Genomic DNA, 22,211 nt, shown 5'->3' with positions numbered 1-22,211 from the left:
ATATAAAGTCCACAGAGCAAACCAAGATTGAATACTAAGGTGCAGCGAATTCAGAACCAAGAGGACAATGTGCAGCTAGATATATACGACAATTCAAAGAAATCACCAAGCGTGAAGCGGCCACGCTGCTGGGTTTAAAGGGTGGCTGCAGGCCTACATAGGCTGGCTGGACAGGCGTTGCTTATGGCACCACTTACATCCACGATCACAATGCTCACAAATTTAACAGTGTTGCCTAGCAGCTATTATCTATGTCCATACCATATGCTTCAACCCAGGCTGCGATACCAGAATAATCTTATCAAAAGACTTCTCACAGAACTCAAAAAGTTCTGATCAATTATTATGGTAGTCATAGGCACCATAGGTATTGCCCACACACTCATTGATGGTACATAAGCTGAAACAGAAGGTAGCATAGCAAAAGTAGAAACAATGGAATCCATTTTCAAACGTTCTCTTACAAAGGAAACTCCAGCAGTACTGTCCCACTTTAATTCTCATATGACAGCAAAGATATTAGTGGCATTGAGAAATAACTGCAAATGCTAAAACTGAAGAAGACCCTGGGCCCTATGGAATCCTGGTAGGGTTCTATACACAATTTGTCACTAAGTTAGCCCTTTGCTCAACCACAACATACTGTGTCACTAACACTTCAAACTACTGTTCCCAGTGGCTGGAAGAAAGGAAAGGCCTTATACTAGTGCAACACAGGTAACAGATGTAATCCACAAAGTTACCACCCAATATCATTGACACCTATATTTGTAGAATCCTAGGGCATGTTCTAAGCTCAAACATAAGGAGGTATTTTGAACAGAATTACCTTCTCCATGCCAGTCTACAGGGAGTCTGAAACACAACAGTCATGTGAAACTCGACTCATGCTTTTCTCATAAGACATCCTGAAAACAAACAACTATCCAACAAAAACCTACTTACAAACTTTAGAGAAGCAGTATTAAGCAAGGAACCTAGGAATGTACTACAGTCTCCTATGTATTACTCCTTTAGGGACAGTATATGATAAGGAAAGTTCTGATAGAATATAAATAAGTTAGAACTAGAGACAGCTCACTGGACAGTAGAACTGTTGAGGCTTCAACAGGCACACAACGAGAATGAAAGCTTTGCAAGCTATTAGATACATATCTTTTTACGAGCTAAAGAATACACCCCCTCCCCCCACCACCCTTACACACACACACACACACACACACACACACACACACACACACACACACACACACACACACAGAGAGAGAGAGAGAGAGAGAGAGAGAGAGACAAAATACCCCCCTTGTCAATACAGCCTATAGACACAATTACACTCATTAAATGCATGCAAGGGTCTTTAAGCAGTCATTTGTCTGGTACTCCGTATGTGAATGGAATGAGAAGAATCCTTAATATCTGATACAATGGAAAGTGCCTTCTGTCATTCAGTTGACACTGATTTGCATACTATTTCAGGGTGTATATGCAGAGTAGAATAAAAAAATTTCTCAGATTTTTCCTGGCTTTCCTGGTTAACAATACACTTTCTCTCTGGTGAATGTACATTTTTTTTCTACATTAAGTGATAATACACTTTCCTTTAGAAGATTGGCGAACATCTACCAAGGTTTTAAAATAGCATCAACGTCCAAAAGATGGAGAGGACCATTATCCGAAGAGCAAAAACAGGCACTTTTTGGTGGGCTCACAAGATACTGGCAAGAAGTCGAAGCTGGAACAAGAACAAGACCTAATCACTAAAATGAAATTGGTCGTTACCTCGTGAGGATCTACAAATTCCAGCAAATAAGCATGATAGACATTGCTGAGTGAGGACTCAGATCAAACTCAAGAAGAATTGGCACGATTAGTGAGAGTGACACAGAAAGTCATTTCAAAACATCTGAAGGCTATAGGCATGATTCAGAAAGAATGAACTTGGGTCCCTTGTGAGCTGAAACCAAGAGATGTTGAATGGCATTTGTGTGTTTCGGAACAGTTGCTTCAGAGGCAAAAACAGAAGGGATTTCTGCATTGCATTATGACGGGGGACCAAAAATGGGTTCATTATGATAACACCAAATGCAAAAAATCATGGGGATATCCAGGCCATGCTTCCATGTCGACAGCCAAACCGAATATTCATGGGTCCAAGATCATGTTCTGCATTTGGTGGGACCAGCTCAGTGTTATGTACAATGAGGTACTAAAACCAAGTGAAACAATCACAGGTGCTCATTATTGAATGCAATTAATGCATTTGCAGAGAGCATTAAAACGCAAATGGCTGCAATACAACTAGAGGCACAATAAAGTGATTTTGCAGTATGACAATGCCTGACCCCATGTTGCAAAAGAGGTCGAAACGCACTTGGAAATGTTAAAATGGGAAGTCCTACCCCACCTGCCGTATTCTCCAGACATTTCCCCCTCTGACTATCACCTGTTAAGATCGATGGTGCATGGTCTTGCTGACCAACACTTCTGATCTCATGAGGAAGTCACAAATTGGATCAATTCATGGATCATTACAAAAGGTGAATAACTTTTTCAACGTGGGATTCATACACTGCCTGAAAGATGGTAGAAAGTTGTGGCCAGTGATGGAAAATATTTTGAATGATACATGTATAACCAATTTTGTTTCATTAAACCCTCAAATGTTGGGGAAAAATGGCAGAAGCGAAGTTGTACACTTTGTAAATAGCAAAAATTATTGATTTAACTTAATATATACAGTGTGGTCTACTGATCGTGACTGGGCCAAATATCTCGAGAAATAAGCGTCAAATGAAAAAACTACAAAGAACGAAACTTGTCTAGCTTGAAGGGGGAAACAAGATGGTGCTATGGTTGGCCTGCTAGATGGCGCTGCCATAGCTCAAACGGATATAAAGTGTGTTTTTTTTTTATAAATATGAACACCCATTTTTTTATACATATTTCTGTAGTATATAAAGAAATATGAATGTTTTAGTTGGTCCTCTTTTTTCACTATGTGATAGATGGCGCTGTAATAGCTGAGCCGCAGACTATACGTACCTGGCAAGACAACATCCAAGGGCTTCTCCTCGTTCATTTACAGTGTGGTTCTCCTCTTGCTACCTGCAACGGTGGCAGTTATAAGAGTTGAGGGGCATGGAAGGGAAGCAGTGGTTGGGAAGGGAGTGAAACAGGGTTGTAGCCTATCCCCGAAGTTATTCAATCTGTATATTGAGCAAGCAGTAAAGGAAACAAAAGAAAAATTCAGAGTAGGTATTAAAATCCATTGAGGTTTGCCGATGACATTGTAATTCTGTCAGAGACAGAAAAGGACCTGGAAGAGCAGTTGAATGGAATGGACAGTGTCTTGAAAGGAGGATATAAGATGAACATCAACAAAAGCAAAATGAGGATAATGGAATGCAGTCAAATTAAATCGGGTAATGCTGTGGGTATTAGATTAGGAAATGAGACACTTTAAGTAGTAAAGGAGTTTTTCTATTTGTGGAGCAAAATAACTGATGATGGTCTAAGTAGAGAGGATATAAAATATAGACTGGCAATGGCAAGAAAAGCGTTTCTGAAGAAGAGAAATTTGTTAACATCGAGTATAGATTTAAGTGTCAGAAAGTCATTTCTGAAAGTATTTGTATGGAGTGTAGCCTTGTATGGAAGTGAAACATGGACAGCAAATAGTTTGGACAAGAAGAGAATAGAAGCTTTCGAAATGTGGTGCTACAGAAGATCACATAACTAATGAGGAGGTATTGAATAGGCTTGGGGAGAAGAGAAGTTTGTGGCACAACTTGACTAGAATAAGGGATCGGTTGGTAGGACATGTCCTGAGGCATCAAGGAATCACACATTTAGCATTGTAGGGCAGCGTGGAGGGTGAAAATCGTAGAGGGAGACCAAGAGATGAATATGCTAAACAGATTCAGAAGGATGTAGGTTGCAGTAGGTACTGGGAGATGAAGAAGCTTGCACAGGATAGAGTAGCATGGAGAGTTGCATCAAACCAGTCTCAGGACTGAAGACGACAACAACAGCAACAACAACATTGCATACTGAAAACACCATTGTTTAGACATGCTCAACTGTGTTACAGAGGACACAGTTAGCCATTAGGAACTGAAAATGGCTAAAATAGATGTTAGTAACCCATCACCCAACAAGTAAATGATGCATGAAAGGAGGTTGTTGTTTGTCAGTAGGTGATTCCTAGCTTTGGAAGAAGTTATAGTTAACGCAAAATGTGCTACATAGTGCAACACTGTTTTCAGTGTTTACTGATAACTGCATACAGATTTTTATGACCGCTTGCAAAATGGATGTATCGCACGAAATCAATTACATTTACTAATTGAGTGCTGATTACTAGTGAAACTTTAACAGCAGCTGTAATCTATGTGATCAACCAGTTGACTCGTATTCCTGACTACCAGTACTTTGTATGTTAATATCCAGTTTTGCAGGTGCTACTGAAGAATGCTGAAGATTAGATGGGTGGATCACATAACTAATGAGGAGGTATTGACAAGAATTGGAGAGAAGAGAAATTTGTGGCACAACTTGACTAGAAGAAGGGATCAGTTGGTAGGACATGTTCTGAGGCATCAAGGGATGACCATTTTAGTATTGGAGGGCAGCATGGAGGGTAAAAATCATAGAGGGAGACCAAGAGATGAATATACTAAGCAGATTCAGAAGGATGTAGGTTGCAGTAGGTACTGGGAGATGAAGAAGCTTGCACAGGATGGAGTAGCATGGAGAGCTGCATCTAACCAGTCTCTGGACTGAAGACCACAACAACAACAATCTCAATCTATGGATTTTGCTAGTAATTATAGTGATGATCATTCACAAACCCAGTCAACCACATAAACAAACAGCGACTGGCATTAATCTATTCAGCTTTATTCCCCTCAACTCATGTAGCTCTGCCTCCTTTTTTTCTGCAGGAAAGTTTATTTCTAGATGCAATGAGGATTCACCTGGCAAAGACATCACGTACACTATGCATGCATTCAAAAATCAACTTATGATTCATTCAGAAATCAACTTAGAATGTGTTCAAAAACCAACAGGGATGCATTTCAAAATCATACGTATAACTGATAGACCACCATGTGCTCGATGCTAGACCCTCTGTGAAACAAGGTTTTTTTTCGTCAAGAATATAAATTTGGTGGCCAACAGCAAAGTAGACCACTCTGAGGCACAATATGCAGCTGAGCATAACATACTTGGTTTGAATAGCTGCTTTACTACCGAGCCATCTGGACCCTTCCCTCCATCATCAGCTGTTACGAACTGCATATCCTTACAACACGTTATCTGCTCCCGTAATCATCCCAGCCTCAACCTACAACATATTGTCCTCACACCCTCCTCCCAACAGTTTCCAACCCCTCTGTTCTATCATGCCCTCCCATTCTCTTCTCCCATCTTGTTTATTTGCCACCCTCTACCAATGCAACTGCCCATCTTTCCCCACTCCTCTCCTTTTTCTTTCCTAATTTCCCCACCTTTCTGTGTCACAACCACCTGACACTGTGGTGCTTGTTGGTATTCTGGTTTCTGCACACTCCATCAGATGGCATTCATCTCTCTCCCCACCAGTACAAAACTATCCCTTCCCCTTCCCTGTCCCCACCAGATTGCTGCTTGCATCCTGCATGATAGTTGCACTTTGGCCTGAGATGCTGGATTTGGTGATCATATGTGCATGAGGTGTGCTTGCCTGTATGTATGAATGGTGTGTTTCTTTTTGGCTGATGAAGGCTGTGGCTGAAAGCTTTGTGCAAGTGTCTTGATTGTGCCTGTCTGCAACTTAAAGTGTCTTCTTTATGGTAAGTAGCAATCTGCCTTTTCCTACATTGTTAATAACTGGTACAGTGGGAGGTACCCTCTGCCACGCACTTGCAAGTGGTTTGTAGAGTTTATATGTAGATGCAGATATTTCAAACAGCTATATATCAAACTACTGAGAAGATAGAAAAGGAGTCTAGAATTGGGAGAGTAATGAAGCTTTATAATTAGCTGGTAACAGATGTGGACATACTTAGCCAATTTTTGTGTAGAGCATCATCTTCCTGACAGGCAGCCAAGCCCTGAAGGTGTTGCTCTCTTGTCTGCACTGAGAGGTCATCACTGAAAACTACTGCCTTGTTATCTGCTTCAGCTATCAGCTGCTGCAGCATAGTCACTGCATGGCCAGACTGTAGTTTTGTCATAGGTGAAGGAGTAGCTTGCACAGCTGCTGGTGCCTGGAATCACAGGTTAGCAACATGTTCAATATAATCTTGTTTTACATTTTAATTTGAATACTGACTTTGTTATTAATACACTAATTAAATATATCTGTATCTTAACATTAAAAAAGAGTAATAAATATGAATTCAGAAATGAATAAGTTTTAACTTAGACATTTTGGAGAAGAAGAAGAACTAGATTAAAGATGACAGGACAAAACACTGAATCCTACAATTTTTAAAAATTTCCCTACTAAAAGAAATGGATTCGGTGTTGTTTTGGTTTCTCTATTCCTGTCACTTGCCAGTCTCATGTAAAAGCACATTTCAAACAACTCTTTATTTCATTTCATTTGAGTTCTGTCTTCTCCAATGTCCATATTTGGCATCCAAATGGAGCCGAGCTGCAAACATAACTGTTCATAAATTTTTTCTTGCATCACAGTTTATATTTTCGGGTGTTGGCAGCTCTTTCTTGCATCTACTTTCTTATTTACACCACTTCCTAGATAGCAAAGTTAATTCACATTTTCAAAGGTTTCTAGTTTAAATTTAACATTTGGCAACCCAGCACATTCACATACAGCACATATCACCACCTTATTCCTCCTCCTATATGTAGACAGGTAACAATGGTCTATTTCATTAAGCATACCACTTAATTCCTATTCATTTTCTGTGATAACTGCTATATTGTCAGTGGAGCACATTATGCTAATTTTCTCATTTCACAAATCACTTTCACATTGTGATACTCAATTATTCACTCCACAGTTTATTCAATACATAAGTTATATTTTACATGCCTGCAGCTTTACTGTATGGTTAAATGATGATTGGGTCCTCTTGGGTAAAATATTCCAGAGGTAAAATAGTCACCCATTCGGATCTCTGGGCAGGGACTACTCAAGAGGACGTTGTTATCAGGAGAAAGAAAACTGGCGTTCTATGGATCGGAGCGTGGAATGTCAGATCCCTTAATCGGGCAGGTAGGTTAGAAAATTTAAAAAGGGAAATGGATAGGTTAAATTCAGATACAGTGGGAATTAGTGAAGTTCGGTGGCAGGAGGAACAAGACTATTGGCCAGGTGAAAACAGGGTTATAAATACAAAATCAAATAGGGGTAATGCAGGAGTAGGTTTAATAATGAATAAAAAAGCAACAGGAGTGCAAGTAAGCTACTACAAACAGCATAGTGAACGCATTATTCTAGCCAAGATAGACATGAAGCCTATGCCTACTACAGTAGTACAAGTTTATGTGCCAACTAGCTCTGCAGATGATGAAGAAATTGAAGAAATGTATGATGAGATACAAAAAATTATTCAGATAGTGAAGGGAGATGAAAATTTAATAGTCATGGGTGACTGGAATTCGGAAGTAGGAAAAGAGAGAGAAGGAGACGTAGTAGGTGATTACGGATTGGGGGGAAGAAATGAAAGAGGAAGATGCCTGGTAGAATTTTGCGCAGAGCACAACTTAATCATAGCTAACACTTGGTTCAAGAATCATGAAAGAAGGTTGTATACATGGAAGAACCCTGGAGATACTAAAAGGTATCAGATGGATTACGTAATGGTAAGACAGAGATTTAGGAACCAGGTTTTAAATTGTAAGACATTTCCAGGGGCAGATGTGGACTCTGATCACAATTTATTGGTTATGAACTGTAGATTAAAACTGAAGAAACTGCAAAAAGCTCGGAATTTAAGGAGATGGGACCTGGATAAACTGACTAAACCAGAGGTTGTACAGAGTTTCAGGGAGAGCATAAGGGAGCAATTGACAGGAATGGGGGAAAGAAATACAGTAGAAGAAGAATGGGTAGCTTTGAGTGATGAAGTAGTGAAGGCAGCAGAGGATATAGCAGGTAAAACGACGAGAGCTACTAGAAATCCTTGGGTAGCAGAAGAAATATTGAACTTAATTGATGAAAGGAAAAAATATAAAAAATGCAGTAAATGAAGCAGGCAAAAAGGAATACAAACGTCTCAAAAATGAGATTGACAGGAAGTGCAAAATGGCTGAGCAGGAAGGGCTAGAGGACAAATGTAAGGATGTAGAGACATATCTCACCAGCGGTAAGATAGATACTGCCTACAGGAAAATTAGAGAGACCTTTGGAGAAAAGAGAACCACTTGTATGAATATCAAGAGCTCAGATGGAAACCCAGTTATAAGCAAAGAAGGGAAAGCAGAAAGGTGGAAGGAGTATATAGAGGGTCTATACAAGGGCGATGTATTTGAGGGCAATATTATGGAAGTGGAAGAGGATGTAGATGAAGATGAAATTGGAGTATGATACTGTGTGAAGAGTTTGACAAAGCACTGAAAGACCTGAGCTGAAACAAGGCCCCAGGAGTAGACAACATTCCATTAGAACTACTGACAGCCTTGGGAGAGCCAGTCCTGACAAAACTCTATCATCTGGTGAGCAAGATGCATGAGACAGGCGAAATACCCTCAGACTTCAAGAAGAATATAATAATTCAAATCCCAAAGAAAGCAGCTGTTGACAGATGTGAAAATTACTGAACTATCAGTTTAATAAGTTACAGCTGCAAAATATAAATGCGAATTCTTTACAGATGAATGGAAAAACTGGTAGAAGCCAACCTCGGGGAGGATCAGTTTGGATTCCGTAGAAATAGTGGAACACGTGAGGCAATACTAACCCTATGACTTATCTTAGAAGCTAGATTAAGAAAAGGCAAACCTACGTTTCTAGCATTTGTAGACATAAAGAAAGCTTTTGACATCATTGACTGGCATACTCTCTTTCAAATTCCGAAGGTGGCAGGGGTAAAATACAGGGAGCGTAAGGCTATTTACAATTTGAACAGAAACCAGATGGCAGTTGTAAGAGTCGAGGGACACGAAAGGGAAGCAGTGGTTGGGAAGGGAGTGAGACAGGGTTGTAGCCTATCCCCGATGTTATTCAATCTGTATATTGAGCAAGCAGTGAAGGAAAGAAAAATTTGGAGTAGGTTTTAAAATCCATGGAGAAGAAATAACAACTTTGAGGTTCGCCGATGACATTGTAATTCTGTCAGAGACAGCAAAGGACTTGGAAGAGCAGTTGAATGGAATGGACAGTGTCTTGAAACTAGGGTATAAGATGAACATCAATAAAAGCAAAACAAGGATAATGGAATTAAGTCGGGTGATGCTGAGGGAATTAGATTAGGAAATGAGACACTTAAGGTAATAAAGGAGTTTGTTATTTGGGGAGCAAAATAACTGATGATGGTCGAAGTAGAGAGGATATAAAATGTAGACTGGCAATGGCAAGAAAAGCATTTCTGAAGAAGAGAAATTTGTTAACATCGAGTATAGATTTAAGTGTCAGGAAGTCGTTTCTGAAAGTATTTGTATAGAGAGTAGCCATGTATGGTAGTGAAATACGGACGATAAATAGTTTAGACAAGAAGAGAATAGAAGCTTTCAAAATGCGGTGCTACAGAAGAATGCTGAAGATTAGATGGGTAGATCACATAACTAATGAGGAGGTATTGAATAGAATTGGGGAGAAGAGGAGTTTGTGGCACAACGTGACAAGAAGAAGGGACCAGTTGGTAGGACATGTTCTGAGGCATCAAGGGATCACAAATTTAGCATTGGAGGGCAGCGTGGAGAGTAAAAATCGTAGAGGGAGACCAAGAGATGAATACACTAAGCAGATTCAGAAGGATGTAGGTTGCAGTAGGTACTGGGAGATGAAGAAGCTTGCACAGGATAGAGTAGCATGGAGAGCTGCATCAAACCAGTCTTAGGACTGAAGACCACAACAACAACAACAACAACAACAACAACAACACTATAGTGGCAATGCATTGTATCGTTAATTTATCAGTGTTGAGTGCACCTGTCTCCATTGCAAACAGATAGTGGATAACTTTTCTATCCTTGGAGTTCATATCACATTGCTTGATACCCGAGCTGCCTGGCATTTACCTATTTCGATGTGGGAAACTGCTTAAAAACAACATCTGGGCTGGGAAAGTGCTCACAAGTTTCTTCAGGTATGTCAGATTTAACAGCCATACATTGATAAGTCGATGCCATAGAGCTACCAAACTGTGGGGACAGTGATTAATTCACTGGCTCATTAGCCTCCATCATTAATTGGCAAGGTGGAGTCCTAATGGAGCGTGTTTGCCAAGCTAAATCTCAAAAGAGGCTCATAATGTCGAGGCAGGTACCTCCTATCTCTTAGTCAGTACTCTCTCTTAATAACTAGTTGCAGTTTATGTGTGGCTACTGGTACATTGGAAGAAGACTAGAAACCAAACAATCATCTATAAATAATGAACACTGAATGGGGATAGTTACAATGTTTGTCATACTATTTACAGCTACTAAAAAAATGGGGTCACACATAAAATGTTACCCTAACAGCCATCTTTCTATCATTTAAAGCAATCTGGCAGATAATTACAGATTCAGTATCTAAAATAAAATGTGGAATTGGAGGATCACAGAAAGTCAAGAGATATCCCCAACCTGTCCATAGATGACACGATTCCAAGTAGTATTGTGGGCCAATCAGTGTCAAAGAAAGTACCTATCAACCGTATCTGCTCCATTAAGTCAGTTGTCTAGTCCTTTCCAGCAGGATGAAGTGAAATCTCCTGAATCTACACTGCAAATGATTAACAGATTGTCTGAAAATTAATATATGAAGTTCAAGAGTGCAGGTAACATCTCAACAAGCAATAGGAGTGTTGTGTCGTCAATAGGCACGCAAACAAGACAGAAAACTTTCTCTCTCTCTCTCTCTCTCTCTCTCTCTCTCACACGCACACAACACACACAACACACACACAGAGAGAGAGAGAGAGAGAGAGAGTGTGCAGTACATAGACGTCAACACTGATGAGTTGTGCAGCACATGGTGAGAATGATGTGGAGGAGTGGATTGAGATGGGGTGACAGAACAGAGGAAGGGGAAATCATTGGGAAGAGGATAGGTGCAGACACAGGAGGTTAGAGGAGATTGACACCAGGAGTATTACAGGAACAAATCATATGTTGCAAGGATATCTCCCATCTACGTAATTCAAAAAAGCTGGTGCTTGGAAGAAGTATCCAGATGGCGCAAGTTGTCAAGCAGCCACTCAAATCAAGCATACTGTACTTAGCAGCGTGTTACCCCACAGGTTAGTCAAGTTTCGTTTTGCCCAAAATCTGTCAGTGGGTGGATCTACGATGGCTCTGTCTACATATAATGCTGTGCATAAATTGCAGCAGAGTTAATATATAACATGGTAGCTTTCACAGGTGGCCTCGCCTCTGATGGAATAGGATAGGCCCGTGACAGGACAGGAGTAAGATATGCTAGGTGGATTATTGGACCAGTAATGGTGGTGGTGGTGGTGGTGGTGGTTAGTGTTTAACGTCCCGTCGACAACGAGGTCATTAGAGACTGAGCGCAAGCTTGGGTTAGGGAAGGATTGGGAAGGAAATCGGCCGTGCCCTTTCAGTGGAACCATCCCGGCATTTGCCTGAAACGATTTAGGGAAATCACGGAAAACCTAAATCAGGATGGCTGGAGATGGGATTGAACCGTCGTCCTCCCGAATGCGAATCCAGTGTGCTAACCACTGCGCCACCTCGCTCGGTGAGCAGTAATGTGTCTGTGTTTTCCAGAGGGATATGCCACCTGTGGAAAGAGGTTGGGAGTAGGCATAGCATAGGGATGTATCAGGATATTGTGTTGGTTGGGTGGTCAGTGGAATACCACTTTAGGAGATTTGTAAGATGCCCTTTATTTCTGGGCATGATGATAGATAGTCAATCCCTGGACTGGACCAACTGAACAATATCCTCCATCAATAAATATGAAACGCGCATCCACAACACATATGCATATTGTGGATGTAGTTTTTATTTTTACGCACGCTGCTTGCTTCTGTTGTGGTTAACACATGGCTCATGCTGAAATGGTGTGTGTGTAAGAGGGAATACTTATACCACTGTATGTATTTGGATTCAGGCCACTTGAAACAACCTTTCAGGATAGCATGATTTAATGTTGCAGAGCAGTCCTTAATATTTGCTATGTTTGAAAATAACAAATTGCAATTTTATCAAATATTTTTAACAGCCATATGTGGTGTAATGGTTCAGTGAGAACCCTCTGTTACTATGTGGGGGGAATTTTCTTAGGTCAGTCACGGTAGCATAGTTGCTCTGTCACCCAGGTGCAGTGTGTTCGATGGATTGGTGACAGAAACAGGAGTCAATTAGATGGGAGGATGGCAACAACAAGATAGTTGAAGTTAAGAAAACTTTTATAATGTATCAGGCGAGATTAGATACAAGTGTACATCCTTATCTCCTGGACACAACTTGGCATTGATCCATGGTGTCTTCATATTTGAGTAGTGGAAGCGGATGTTTCCGAAGCCCACCAACGCTGCTGGGAGGCTGCCTGGTTGCTTGATGGTGCAGATGCACTTGGTGTTGAGACTGTGGCCAGTAGTCATGGTCCTCATGGCCTGGCTGTAGCAATTGGAGTCACCCTTAACACTGGGCACTAACATGAAGGTGGGGAGCTATGGGGACCCAAAGTCTAGACATCAGTGTTGAAGTGGTAGAATGATATGACAGATCATCTGACCATTTCGAATACTCCAAAATGGAGGGAATAGTAATTGGTCTACCTGGGGTAGAAAACTGGGATCCCAAGTCACTTTTACAAAGCGTACTTTATGGCACTGGCCCCTTACTTAGCTTGAATTTATTCTTACTCTCTCCACTAGTGCAGACTTCCAAGCAAATGGAATAAAGGTCAGGTGATTATTGCATATTAAACTGTATAAAAAAACTGACCCACTAAAATTACAGACCAATATCCTAAACATTGGTTTGCTGCAGAATTCTTCAACATTTCCTCAATTTGAACATTAAAAAGTTCTTTGAGATCGAAAATCTCCTGTCCACAAGTCAATATGGTTTTAGAAAGCATTGCACATGCAGAACTCAGCTTGCCCTCTTCTCACATATTGTCCTGCAAACTATGGATCAATGGCAACAGGCAGATTCCCTATTCCTAAATTTCCGAAAAGCATCTGATACAGTGCCTCATTGCTGACTGTGAATTAAGTTTTGGGAATACAGAATAGCTTCCCAGGTATGTAAGGGGGCTTGAAGACTTCTTAAGTAATAGGATCCAGTATGTTGTCCTTAATGGTGAGTGTTCATCAGAGACAAGCATCATCAAGAGTTCCCGAGGGAAGTGTGATAGAACTGGTTATTTTCTGTAAACATAAATGATCTGGCAGACAAAGTGAGCAGCAGTCTGTATCTGTTTACTTATGATTCCGTGCTTTATGGGAAAGTGCCATCATTGAGTGACTGCAGGAGGATATAAGATGATTTAGACAACATTTCTAGTTGGTACTGGGTGTTCAGAAAGTAACTATGCAGCGCCATGCTGTGGGTTGCTAATGGCTGATATGATTGTCATTTATTAATGCAACATTTTATTCCATTGTTTAACATACCCAACAGCATTCTTACCTTGTCGTGGTGGTGGGGCTTGTATGGTCAAATGATCCTGAGAGCTATGCCAGTGGTAGCTTAGCTAGCGGTAAGGCCTCACAAGCCGAACAGGTTGAAAGTGAGGTTCCAGACTAAATGGGATACCCTGGTCCTCCAGGTTGGGTGTTGGGTGTGGATCTTACAACCCCCCTTGCAAAATTGACCATGTTACGAAAGCTAGAGAGAGGCATTGGATACAGAACAAAGACCCAATACAACAAACTAAACATAAAAAGGACTGCAATTTTGAACATAGAATGTACAGTCTGTGTACAAACCTGGGCGGCAATAACTTTAGTCAGAGATTTGTAGAGAAAATGTCGATGGTAGCCCTGCAGGAAGCTCAGTGGGAAGGTACAGGGACAACAGACATAGAAAATTACACAATATTTTATGGGGAAGCAGTCAAGAAAAGTTTTGGAACTGGTTTTTGTGTTAAAGACATTGTACATCCGTGAAAAACCACCAACTTACCTTTGTGAACTGTCATGCACCAACAAAGGAAACCAAAGATCAAGTAAAGGACATATTCTATGCAGAGCTGGAAGCTGTTATGAATTTCATACCTAAAAACAGCTGCAGAATTCTCATCGGCGATTTTAATGCCAAGATTGGAAAGGAGACCAGCTTCACTCCCACAATAGGCCTTCATAGTCTGCATGAAAATAGCAATGACAATGGAATAAGGCAATTAGCTTTGCTACATCCAAGTGCATGTACCCACATAGACAGGCGCACAAAGCAACATGGGTATCCCAAGATGGAAAAACAGTCAATCGAACAGACCACATAGCAATCAATGCACAAACCAGGAACTGGACTATGGATGTAAGAAATTTCTATGGGGCTGAGTGTGGTTCCGACCATTTCTTAGTTAAAAGTCAACTCAGAGTCACCCTGAAACCACACCAAAGAAGTAAACTAAAGAAAGTGGCATGTTTAGAAATAGAAATAGCTCAGGAAGAAACCAGAAATGAACTTCAAGCTCAGATGAAGAATTGTTTTACAGTACTGGTGGAAACAGAGGACTCAGACGTAAATCAGCAGTGGGAAGAAATTAGAAATGTGATTACAAAGGCTGCCAGGAGCAGTCAATGAAAAAGAGTGGCAAGAAAGAAGAAATGGTTCAATGAGGTCTGTGAAGAGGCAGTCAGCAGGTGAAAAGAAGGCCGTGACAAGTAGTTACAGTCAGTAACTGATCAGAGCAGTAAAGCAGAATTTTACAGAGTCTATAGAGAAACACAAGTGATATTATGGAGAGAAAAGAGGAAGTTCGTGAGTGGGGTTATTACAGAAGCAGAAGATTTCCAGGGAAGGAGGATGAAGAACATGTACAGAAAGGTCAACTATCTGAGGAAAACCTATAAACTCACATAGAAATTCATAAAAAATGCCAAAGGAGAGATGCTGACAAATGAATCTCAAACTGAAAAGAGATGGGAAGAATATTTCAGTGACTTGTAAAATTGTGAAGACCCAACGACGCTCTTTAACTTCCCCAGACCACAGACAGCAGACCCTGAATACCTACCGGCAACTGTAGAAGAGATCATGAAGCAGATAAAACGGCTTAAAAAGGACAGAAGCCCAGGAGAAGATGCCATCCATGCTGAAATAATTAAGGAAGGGGGGTGAATACCTTGTCACAAGGATTCACAAATTAAGAGAGACCATTTGGAACACTGAAAACATTCCAGAAGACTGAAGGAATGCACTAATATGTCCCATCCACAAGAAGAATGACCGAATGACTTGTGAAAACTACTGTGGTATCACTCTGCTCAGTATTTGTTTTAAGGTCTTCTCAAACTGTCTTCTAGATCAAATCCAACTGTTGGTGGACACCATTATTGGAGAATATCAAGGAGGATTTAATCACGGGAGATCTACTATCGACCAAATCTTTGTCCTACGCCAGATCATAGAAAAAAAATTTGGGAGTTTGATCAAGTACAACACATGCTGTTTGTTGACTTCAGAAAAGCATATGACTGTATTCATCAAGAAAGTATTCTGAGGTGTCTGGAAGAGAGCAGTTTTGACAAGAAACTAATAAGCCTCATGAAGGCCTGTGTGATGGATACTACATCAAAGGTGTTGTTGTTGTTGTGGTCTTCAGTCCTGAGACTGGTTTGATGCAGCTCTCCATGCTACTCTATCCTGTGCAAGCTTCTTCATCTCCCAGTACCTACTGCAACCTACATCCTTCTGAATCTGCTTAGTGTATTCATCTCTTGGTCTCCCTCTATGATTTTTACCCTCCACGATGCCCTCCAATGCTAAATTTGTGATCACTTGATGCCTCAAAACATGTCCTACCAACCGATCCCTTCTTCTAGTCAAGTTGTGCCACAAACTTCTCTTCTCCCCAATCCTATTCAATACCTCCTCATTAGTTACGTGATCTATCCACCTTATCTTCAGTATTCTTCTGTAGCACCACATTTCGAAAGCTTCTATTCTCTTCTTGTCCAAACTAGTTATCGTCCATGTTTCACTTCCATACATGGCTACACTCCAAACAAATATTTTCAGAAATGACTTCCTGACACTTAAATCTATATTCGATGTTAACAAATTTCTCTTCTTCAGAAACGCTTTCCTTGCCATTGCCAGTCTACATTTTATATCCTCTCTACTTCGACCATCATCAGTTATTTTACTTCCTAAATAGCAAAACTCCTTTACTACTTTAAGTGTCTCATTTCCTAATCTAATTCCCTCAGCATCACCCGATTTAATTGGACTACATTCCATTATCCTCGTTTTGCTTTTGTTGATGTTCATCTTATATCCTCCTTTCTAGACACTGTCCATTCCGTTCAACTGCTCTTCCAAGTCCTTTGCCGTCTCTGACAGAATTACAATGTCATCGGCGAACCTCAAAGTTTTTACTTCGTCTCCATGAATTTTAATACCTACTCCAAATTTTTCTTTTGTTTCCTTTACTGCTTGCTCAATATACAGATTGAATAACATCGGGGAGAGGCTACAACCCTGTCTCACTCCTTTCCCAACCACTGCTTCCCTTTCATGCCCCTCGACTCTTATGATTGCCATCTGGTTTCTGTACAAATTGTAAATAGCCTTTCGCTCCCTGTATTTTACCCCTGCCACCTTTAGAATCTGAAAAAGAGTATTCCAGTCAACATTGTCAAAAGCTTTCTCTAAGTCTACAAATGCTAGAAACGTTGGTTTGCCTTTTCTTAATCTTTCTTCTAAGATAAGTCGTAAGGTCAGTATTGCCTCACGTGTTCCAACATTTCGACGGAATCCAAACTGATCCTCCCCGAGGTCCGCATCTACCAGTTTTTCCATTCGTCTGTAAAGAATTCGCGTTAGTATTTTGCATCAAAGGTAAAAATTGGAAATAAGGTGACTGAAACATTCAAAATAAAAACTGGGCTACGACAGGGAGATGGACTGCAACCTGTTCTTTTCAATCTCATATTAGAAAAGGTAATGTGAGAGATGTCATCTAATGCACTCAGAGGAGAAGACCGGGGATGTGAGCATCAAGTACCTTCGATATGCCGATGAATAGTGTTACTATCTGGGTCGCAAGAGGAATCAGGTGAAATGGCTGACATTCTGGAAACAATAGCAAGGAAAATTGGACAATCATGACAAGATGAAATACATGGTTCTACACCACAGACATAATGAAACTCAAGAACCACTTCCACCCTTACAGACAACTAAAGTTTCGTATCATCAAGTTAGGGAGTTCAAATATCTGGGCGCAGTATTCAGAGATGAACCATCCAGTAAAATGGAAATACAGGCAAGACTAAAGGCAGGTAATCACTTTTACCACGGCATCAATGCTCTGCTCACAACCAGAAGTCTGTCAAGACATTTCAAAATACACATCTACAAAACACTCTTACAGCCAGTAGTACTATATGGATGTGCCACCTGGAGTACAACCAAGCAACATCTGAACAGACTGATGATATTTGAAAGGAAAGTCCTTCAGAAGATTTTTGGACCAGTTTATGATAATGAGAGTGAAAAATGGAGAATTTGGCACAATGCAGAGTTGTATGTATGATATTTACAAAGAGCTGAACATTGTGGATATAATGAACACATGACGACTCCAGTGGGCAGGGCACGTTGCTCAAATTCAGGACAACCGATGGCCAAAAACTGTACTCAGCAGCCAACCAGCAGAAGGCCTGTAGGAAGACCTAGAACTTGATGGAGTGACTGTGTATCCAAAGACCTTCAGGGAGTGGGACTGCTGGAAGCATGGAAGAAAGGAGCTGAAGACAGGTTGAAGTGGATGCAATCTCTCAAAGCAGCGTGTGATCTTTTGGGTCTGATTGCCTAAAGTAAGTAGTAAGGAACACATTTGAACCATATTTGACCAGGTATTTGTATTTGTTCACAGGTCCAGTTAGACTGAAGACCAATGTCTTGTGTGACATCATTAAGATCTAGGTCATCATGACGACGACTGAACAGAGAGAAGTTCTTGTGGAGCATGTGTCCCACAATGGAGTCCAGTTTACCTCAGAAGTAGAAGCTGCATTTGCAGCAAAGTTCCCAGAAGTGAAGATGCCTAACCGCAGTGTTGTATGGAACCTCATCACTAAGTTTTGAAGGACCAGAAGCATTCATACTGCTCAAAAATCAGGCACGCCATCCACATCCACATTTGAAGCGAAGGTGGCGGAAGTGCAAGACATGATGCTGCAAAGTCCAATAAAATCGGTTAGGCAACTAGCTCAGCAGGCCCACATGTCCATGGGATCCACTCACAAGATTCTCCATAAGTTACTGTCAATGAATCCGTACAGAATGTCAGTTATGCATGAACTGAGAGACACCGATCACCCAGCAAATGTGAATTTTTGCAACTGGTTTCTGTTCTTCCTGCAAGGCAAAGGTGAGGGGATTCTTGACGTAACATTTTTCACCTCTCTGGTTACGTGAATAGCCAGAGTAGTTGTGTGTGTGTGTGTGGACTACAGAGAATCCACATGAATTTAAGGTGTCCCTACTGTATGATCAAAATGTTTGTGTTTGATTTTGCGTGTGACTCTTAAGTGCATCATTGGGCCGATCTTCTTCCATGACACCATAAATACAGAATGGTACTGCACTCGCATTCTGGAGCCCTTCCTATGTGAACTGAATGAGAACAAAATTGAAAATTCCTGGTTCCAACTTGATGGGGCGACTGCACATACCAATCACAAGGCGGTGAACTTCATAAAGGACGTCTTTGGTGACCACATCATCTCTCAAGGACTCTGGCCTCCCCTTTCACCTGACTTGGCTCCACTGGATTACTTTCTATGGGGTTCATTGAAGAGAAAGGACTGTGAAGGCAATCTGCACACCATACAAGAACTTCAAGCTGCACTGACATGTCACATTCGGAACATCACTCCTGATGTTCTGTGCAACATCTTCAGGAAAATGCAGAAACGTGTGCAACTGTGTCTTCAAGTTCAAGGGGATCACTTCCAGCATCTCTTATAACTTCCAGGACTTTAATATGGCAAGTTATGAACTGCATAGTTATTTATTGAACACCCTGTATGATTAATGGCAGCTAGCTCTAAACATGAAAAAATTTAAGTTATTGCAGATGAGCAGGAAAAAGAAACCCTTAATGTTCAAATATAGCATTATTAGTGTTGTTCTGAACACAGTCACTTTGTTTAAATATTTGAACATAACGTTGCAAAGTGACACGAAACGGAAAGAGCGAGTGAGGATTGTGGTACAGAAGACAAATGGTTGACTTTTGTTTATTGGGACAACTTTGGGAAAGTATTGGTTATATGGAAAAGAGACCGCATACAAGATGCTAGTGCCACATATTCTTGAATACTGTTGAATTTTGGGATCAACACCAGGTCAGATTAAAGAAATAAATCAAAGCAATTCAGAGGTGGGCTGCTGGATTTGTTACTGGTGGGTTAGGCAGCATGCAAATATGGGTACGCTTCAGGAACTCAAATTGGAATTCCTGGGGGAAGGTAAAGTTCTTTTTGAGGAATACTACTGAGAGAATTTAGAGAAATGGTATTTGAAGCTAACTGGAAAATGACTCTACTGCTGCCAACATACATCTATGTAAGGATCATGAAGGTAAGATATGAGAAATTAGAGTTCATATGGAGACAATCTTTTTTCACTCATTTTATTTGTGAGTGAAACAGCAAAGGAAATGACTAGTAGTGGTACAATGTATGATCCGCCACATGCCATATGGTGGGTTGCGGAATGTGTGTGTGGATGTATATGGTTTACAACGCATCTACTGGAGGAATTATGCCTTTGCTTTCCATACAGTTGATAGCACCCACTTGTAAGAGGAGTTATAGTTGAACATGAATTCAGATTCAAGGATTAACCTTGAATTATTTGCATATACAAGAGGGAAATAAACAATAAGTGACCAAAAAACCCTGGAATTGATTGGGTATTGAACCTTGAGCCTATAGATTTCATCTGACATTATTATTATTATTATTATTATTATTATTAATGTCTGCGCTGAAGGCTTTCAGACAATGTACTTTACCTGTATGCTGGTATTTGGTGGGGGAGTGACAGGACCTTCAGAATTCCTTGGACGTGATTTCATAGGTGTAGAGGAATTGTCACCACGGAAACCTTTGAGAGCTTCTGTTGAAATATTCTTCTTCAATTGCTGTGTGAGGAAAACATTTAATAAGAAAAATATGTTCCAATTAAGTACTGTAGATCTAATGGTGTTTTACAACTGTATGTCAGATTAACAGTCTGTCAGTCCTGTTATGTTGTAAGTACATAACAAATTTGTTGGACACACGTTATGAATGACTACATAGCAGTATAATACACATGTTCCAAAATATATGGGTCTCAAGGTCCGGAAAAGATTTTGAACATGATAACTGTTGACAATGCATTTCTGCCAAAACATGTTCAGTGCATGAGCCATTCAGCAGTTTTGCAACATGCAAGTCTGGTAGCTAATTCAGTTCAGCCATCCACTAATAATGTTTCATAAGTTGTGGCTTTACTGCTATTAGAAATTAGATGAAGCAAATGTTTATCTCCACAGAGTATCACTTCAAACTATGAAGGTACTCATTTTGTTATAAAGTACCTCTCTGTTTTGCACAACACTAAATAACACACATTAAAAAGTGTAAAGAAGCAACTTGTATGGTTGTTTGTCTTCTCATGCAAGTCACTGAAAATAGGTGTCACAAACAAAGACTAGTATCAAATTCTACATGAGAGCAAACATTCTATTGTATTAATGACAAATATAAGGCTACATGAAAGTCATCACAAGCATTAAAGTATTTATGATCAAACAAGAGTGAGAGAATTATGTGCCAAAGCTAAAAAATGGGCAAGCAACAAGGAAAGTGATAACAAAATTAGCGGCTTGACTTCTGCTAGTAACAATTACATTAACAAAATTAAGACTAAACTGTGAATTTACAAGATGATCTGAGTAATTTACTCCAATCTTTTACACTTTTCTAAAACAAGTTCATCATTGAAAATGTTGAAGTCATATTGTAAAACACTATTTTTTAGAACAACATGAAATGCAATGGATGGGGTCGGCTTTGTTATTTCCAAAAGAATTAACTAAACTTTTAGACAAAAATACCATCAGGAATGAGAGTGTAAACAGATACTTACAATCAATGGCTATATGGCGAAAGAGATGCAGTTCTTTTATTTTTGCAGAGTATATTGTGTGCTGATGGTTTATGAGATGTTAAAACTGTGTGTTGTACTGAGAAACTGTATTGTTATACCGCTCTTCCAGTTGATCATCTAAACATTCTTTACAGCATGATTCTGAGCTTTAGCTTAGCTCCTCTCCATTTCTACTACATTTTGAGAGTGTCTCTAGGAAGTGCTGGCAGGCAGTTAACATTATGTTGCCATAGTGCAGAGATAAATTAAAGCTTCTGTGTTGTGATTAACATCCCAATAATGAAAAGTAAGTGCAAAAATTTAATGTTTTTATTTAACAACATTGGCATCTAAAGTAATTCTGAATGCTTTAGTGTAAGGAAATGGCAAATTATTATTGAATTTTGAGACTCATTTAAAATACGTTAATTACCTGGGTTTTCATGAATGTATCAAATAATGCAAAAGCAACATCTCTGTTGCTCTTTGTCCAAGCACCTTTCAGATCATACACAACAAGTCGATGTGTGGGGGTGTCTCTGCTCCCCAGAGCACGTTCACTTGTATTGTGCATGTCACCCCTACTGGACACTATTGTTTCACGACCATATGAGACTTTGGCAACACTTAAGCAGTAGCATTTCTCAACAGGTTGTTGTAATGAAACATGCTGCAAAAAGACAGATATGAAACAAAGTAATTTCCCACTACTATCAACTAGATATGTTGACTATTGTCTCTTCAGAGAATAGTTTTATCTCAAA

At 40.1% G+C, this 22,211-nt stretch overlaps 1 protein-coding gene across 1 annotated transcript in view; it reads right to left on the bottom strand.

Annotated features, from left to right (window-relative positions):
- The window catches only part of LOC126336877 (protein KIAA0100), a 316,670-nt gene that overhangs the window by 75,485 nt on the left and 218,974 nt on the right, over nt 1–22,211 (bottom strand). The window contains exons 25-27 of the mRNA XM_050000988.1: nt 21,881–22,117; nt 20,327–20,455; nt 6,047–6,251 (exon numbers count right to left, since the gene is read on the bottom strand). Coding sequence (XP_049856945.1) covers nt 6,047–6,251; nt 20,327–20,455; nt 21,881–22,117 — 571 coding nt within the window. The remainder of the gene's footprint in view (nt 1–6,046; nt 6,252–20,326; nt 20,456–21,880; nt 22,118–22,211) is intronic.

This window comes from Schistocerca gregaria, chromosome 1, assembly GCF_023897955.1.
Source record: "Schistocerca gregaria isolate iqSchGreg1 chromosome 1, iqSchGreg1.2, whole genome shotgun sequence".
NCBI lineage: Eukaryota > Metazoa > Arthropoda > Insecta > Orthoptera > Acrididae > Schistocerca > Schistocerca gregaria.
The sequence above is the reverse complement of the archived record's forward strand: the minus strand, read 5'-3'. Positions and strand labels throughout refer to the sequence as shown.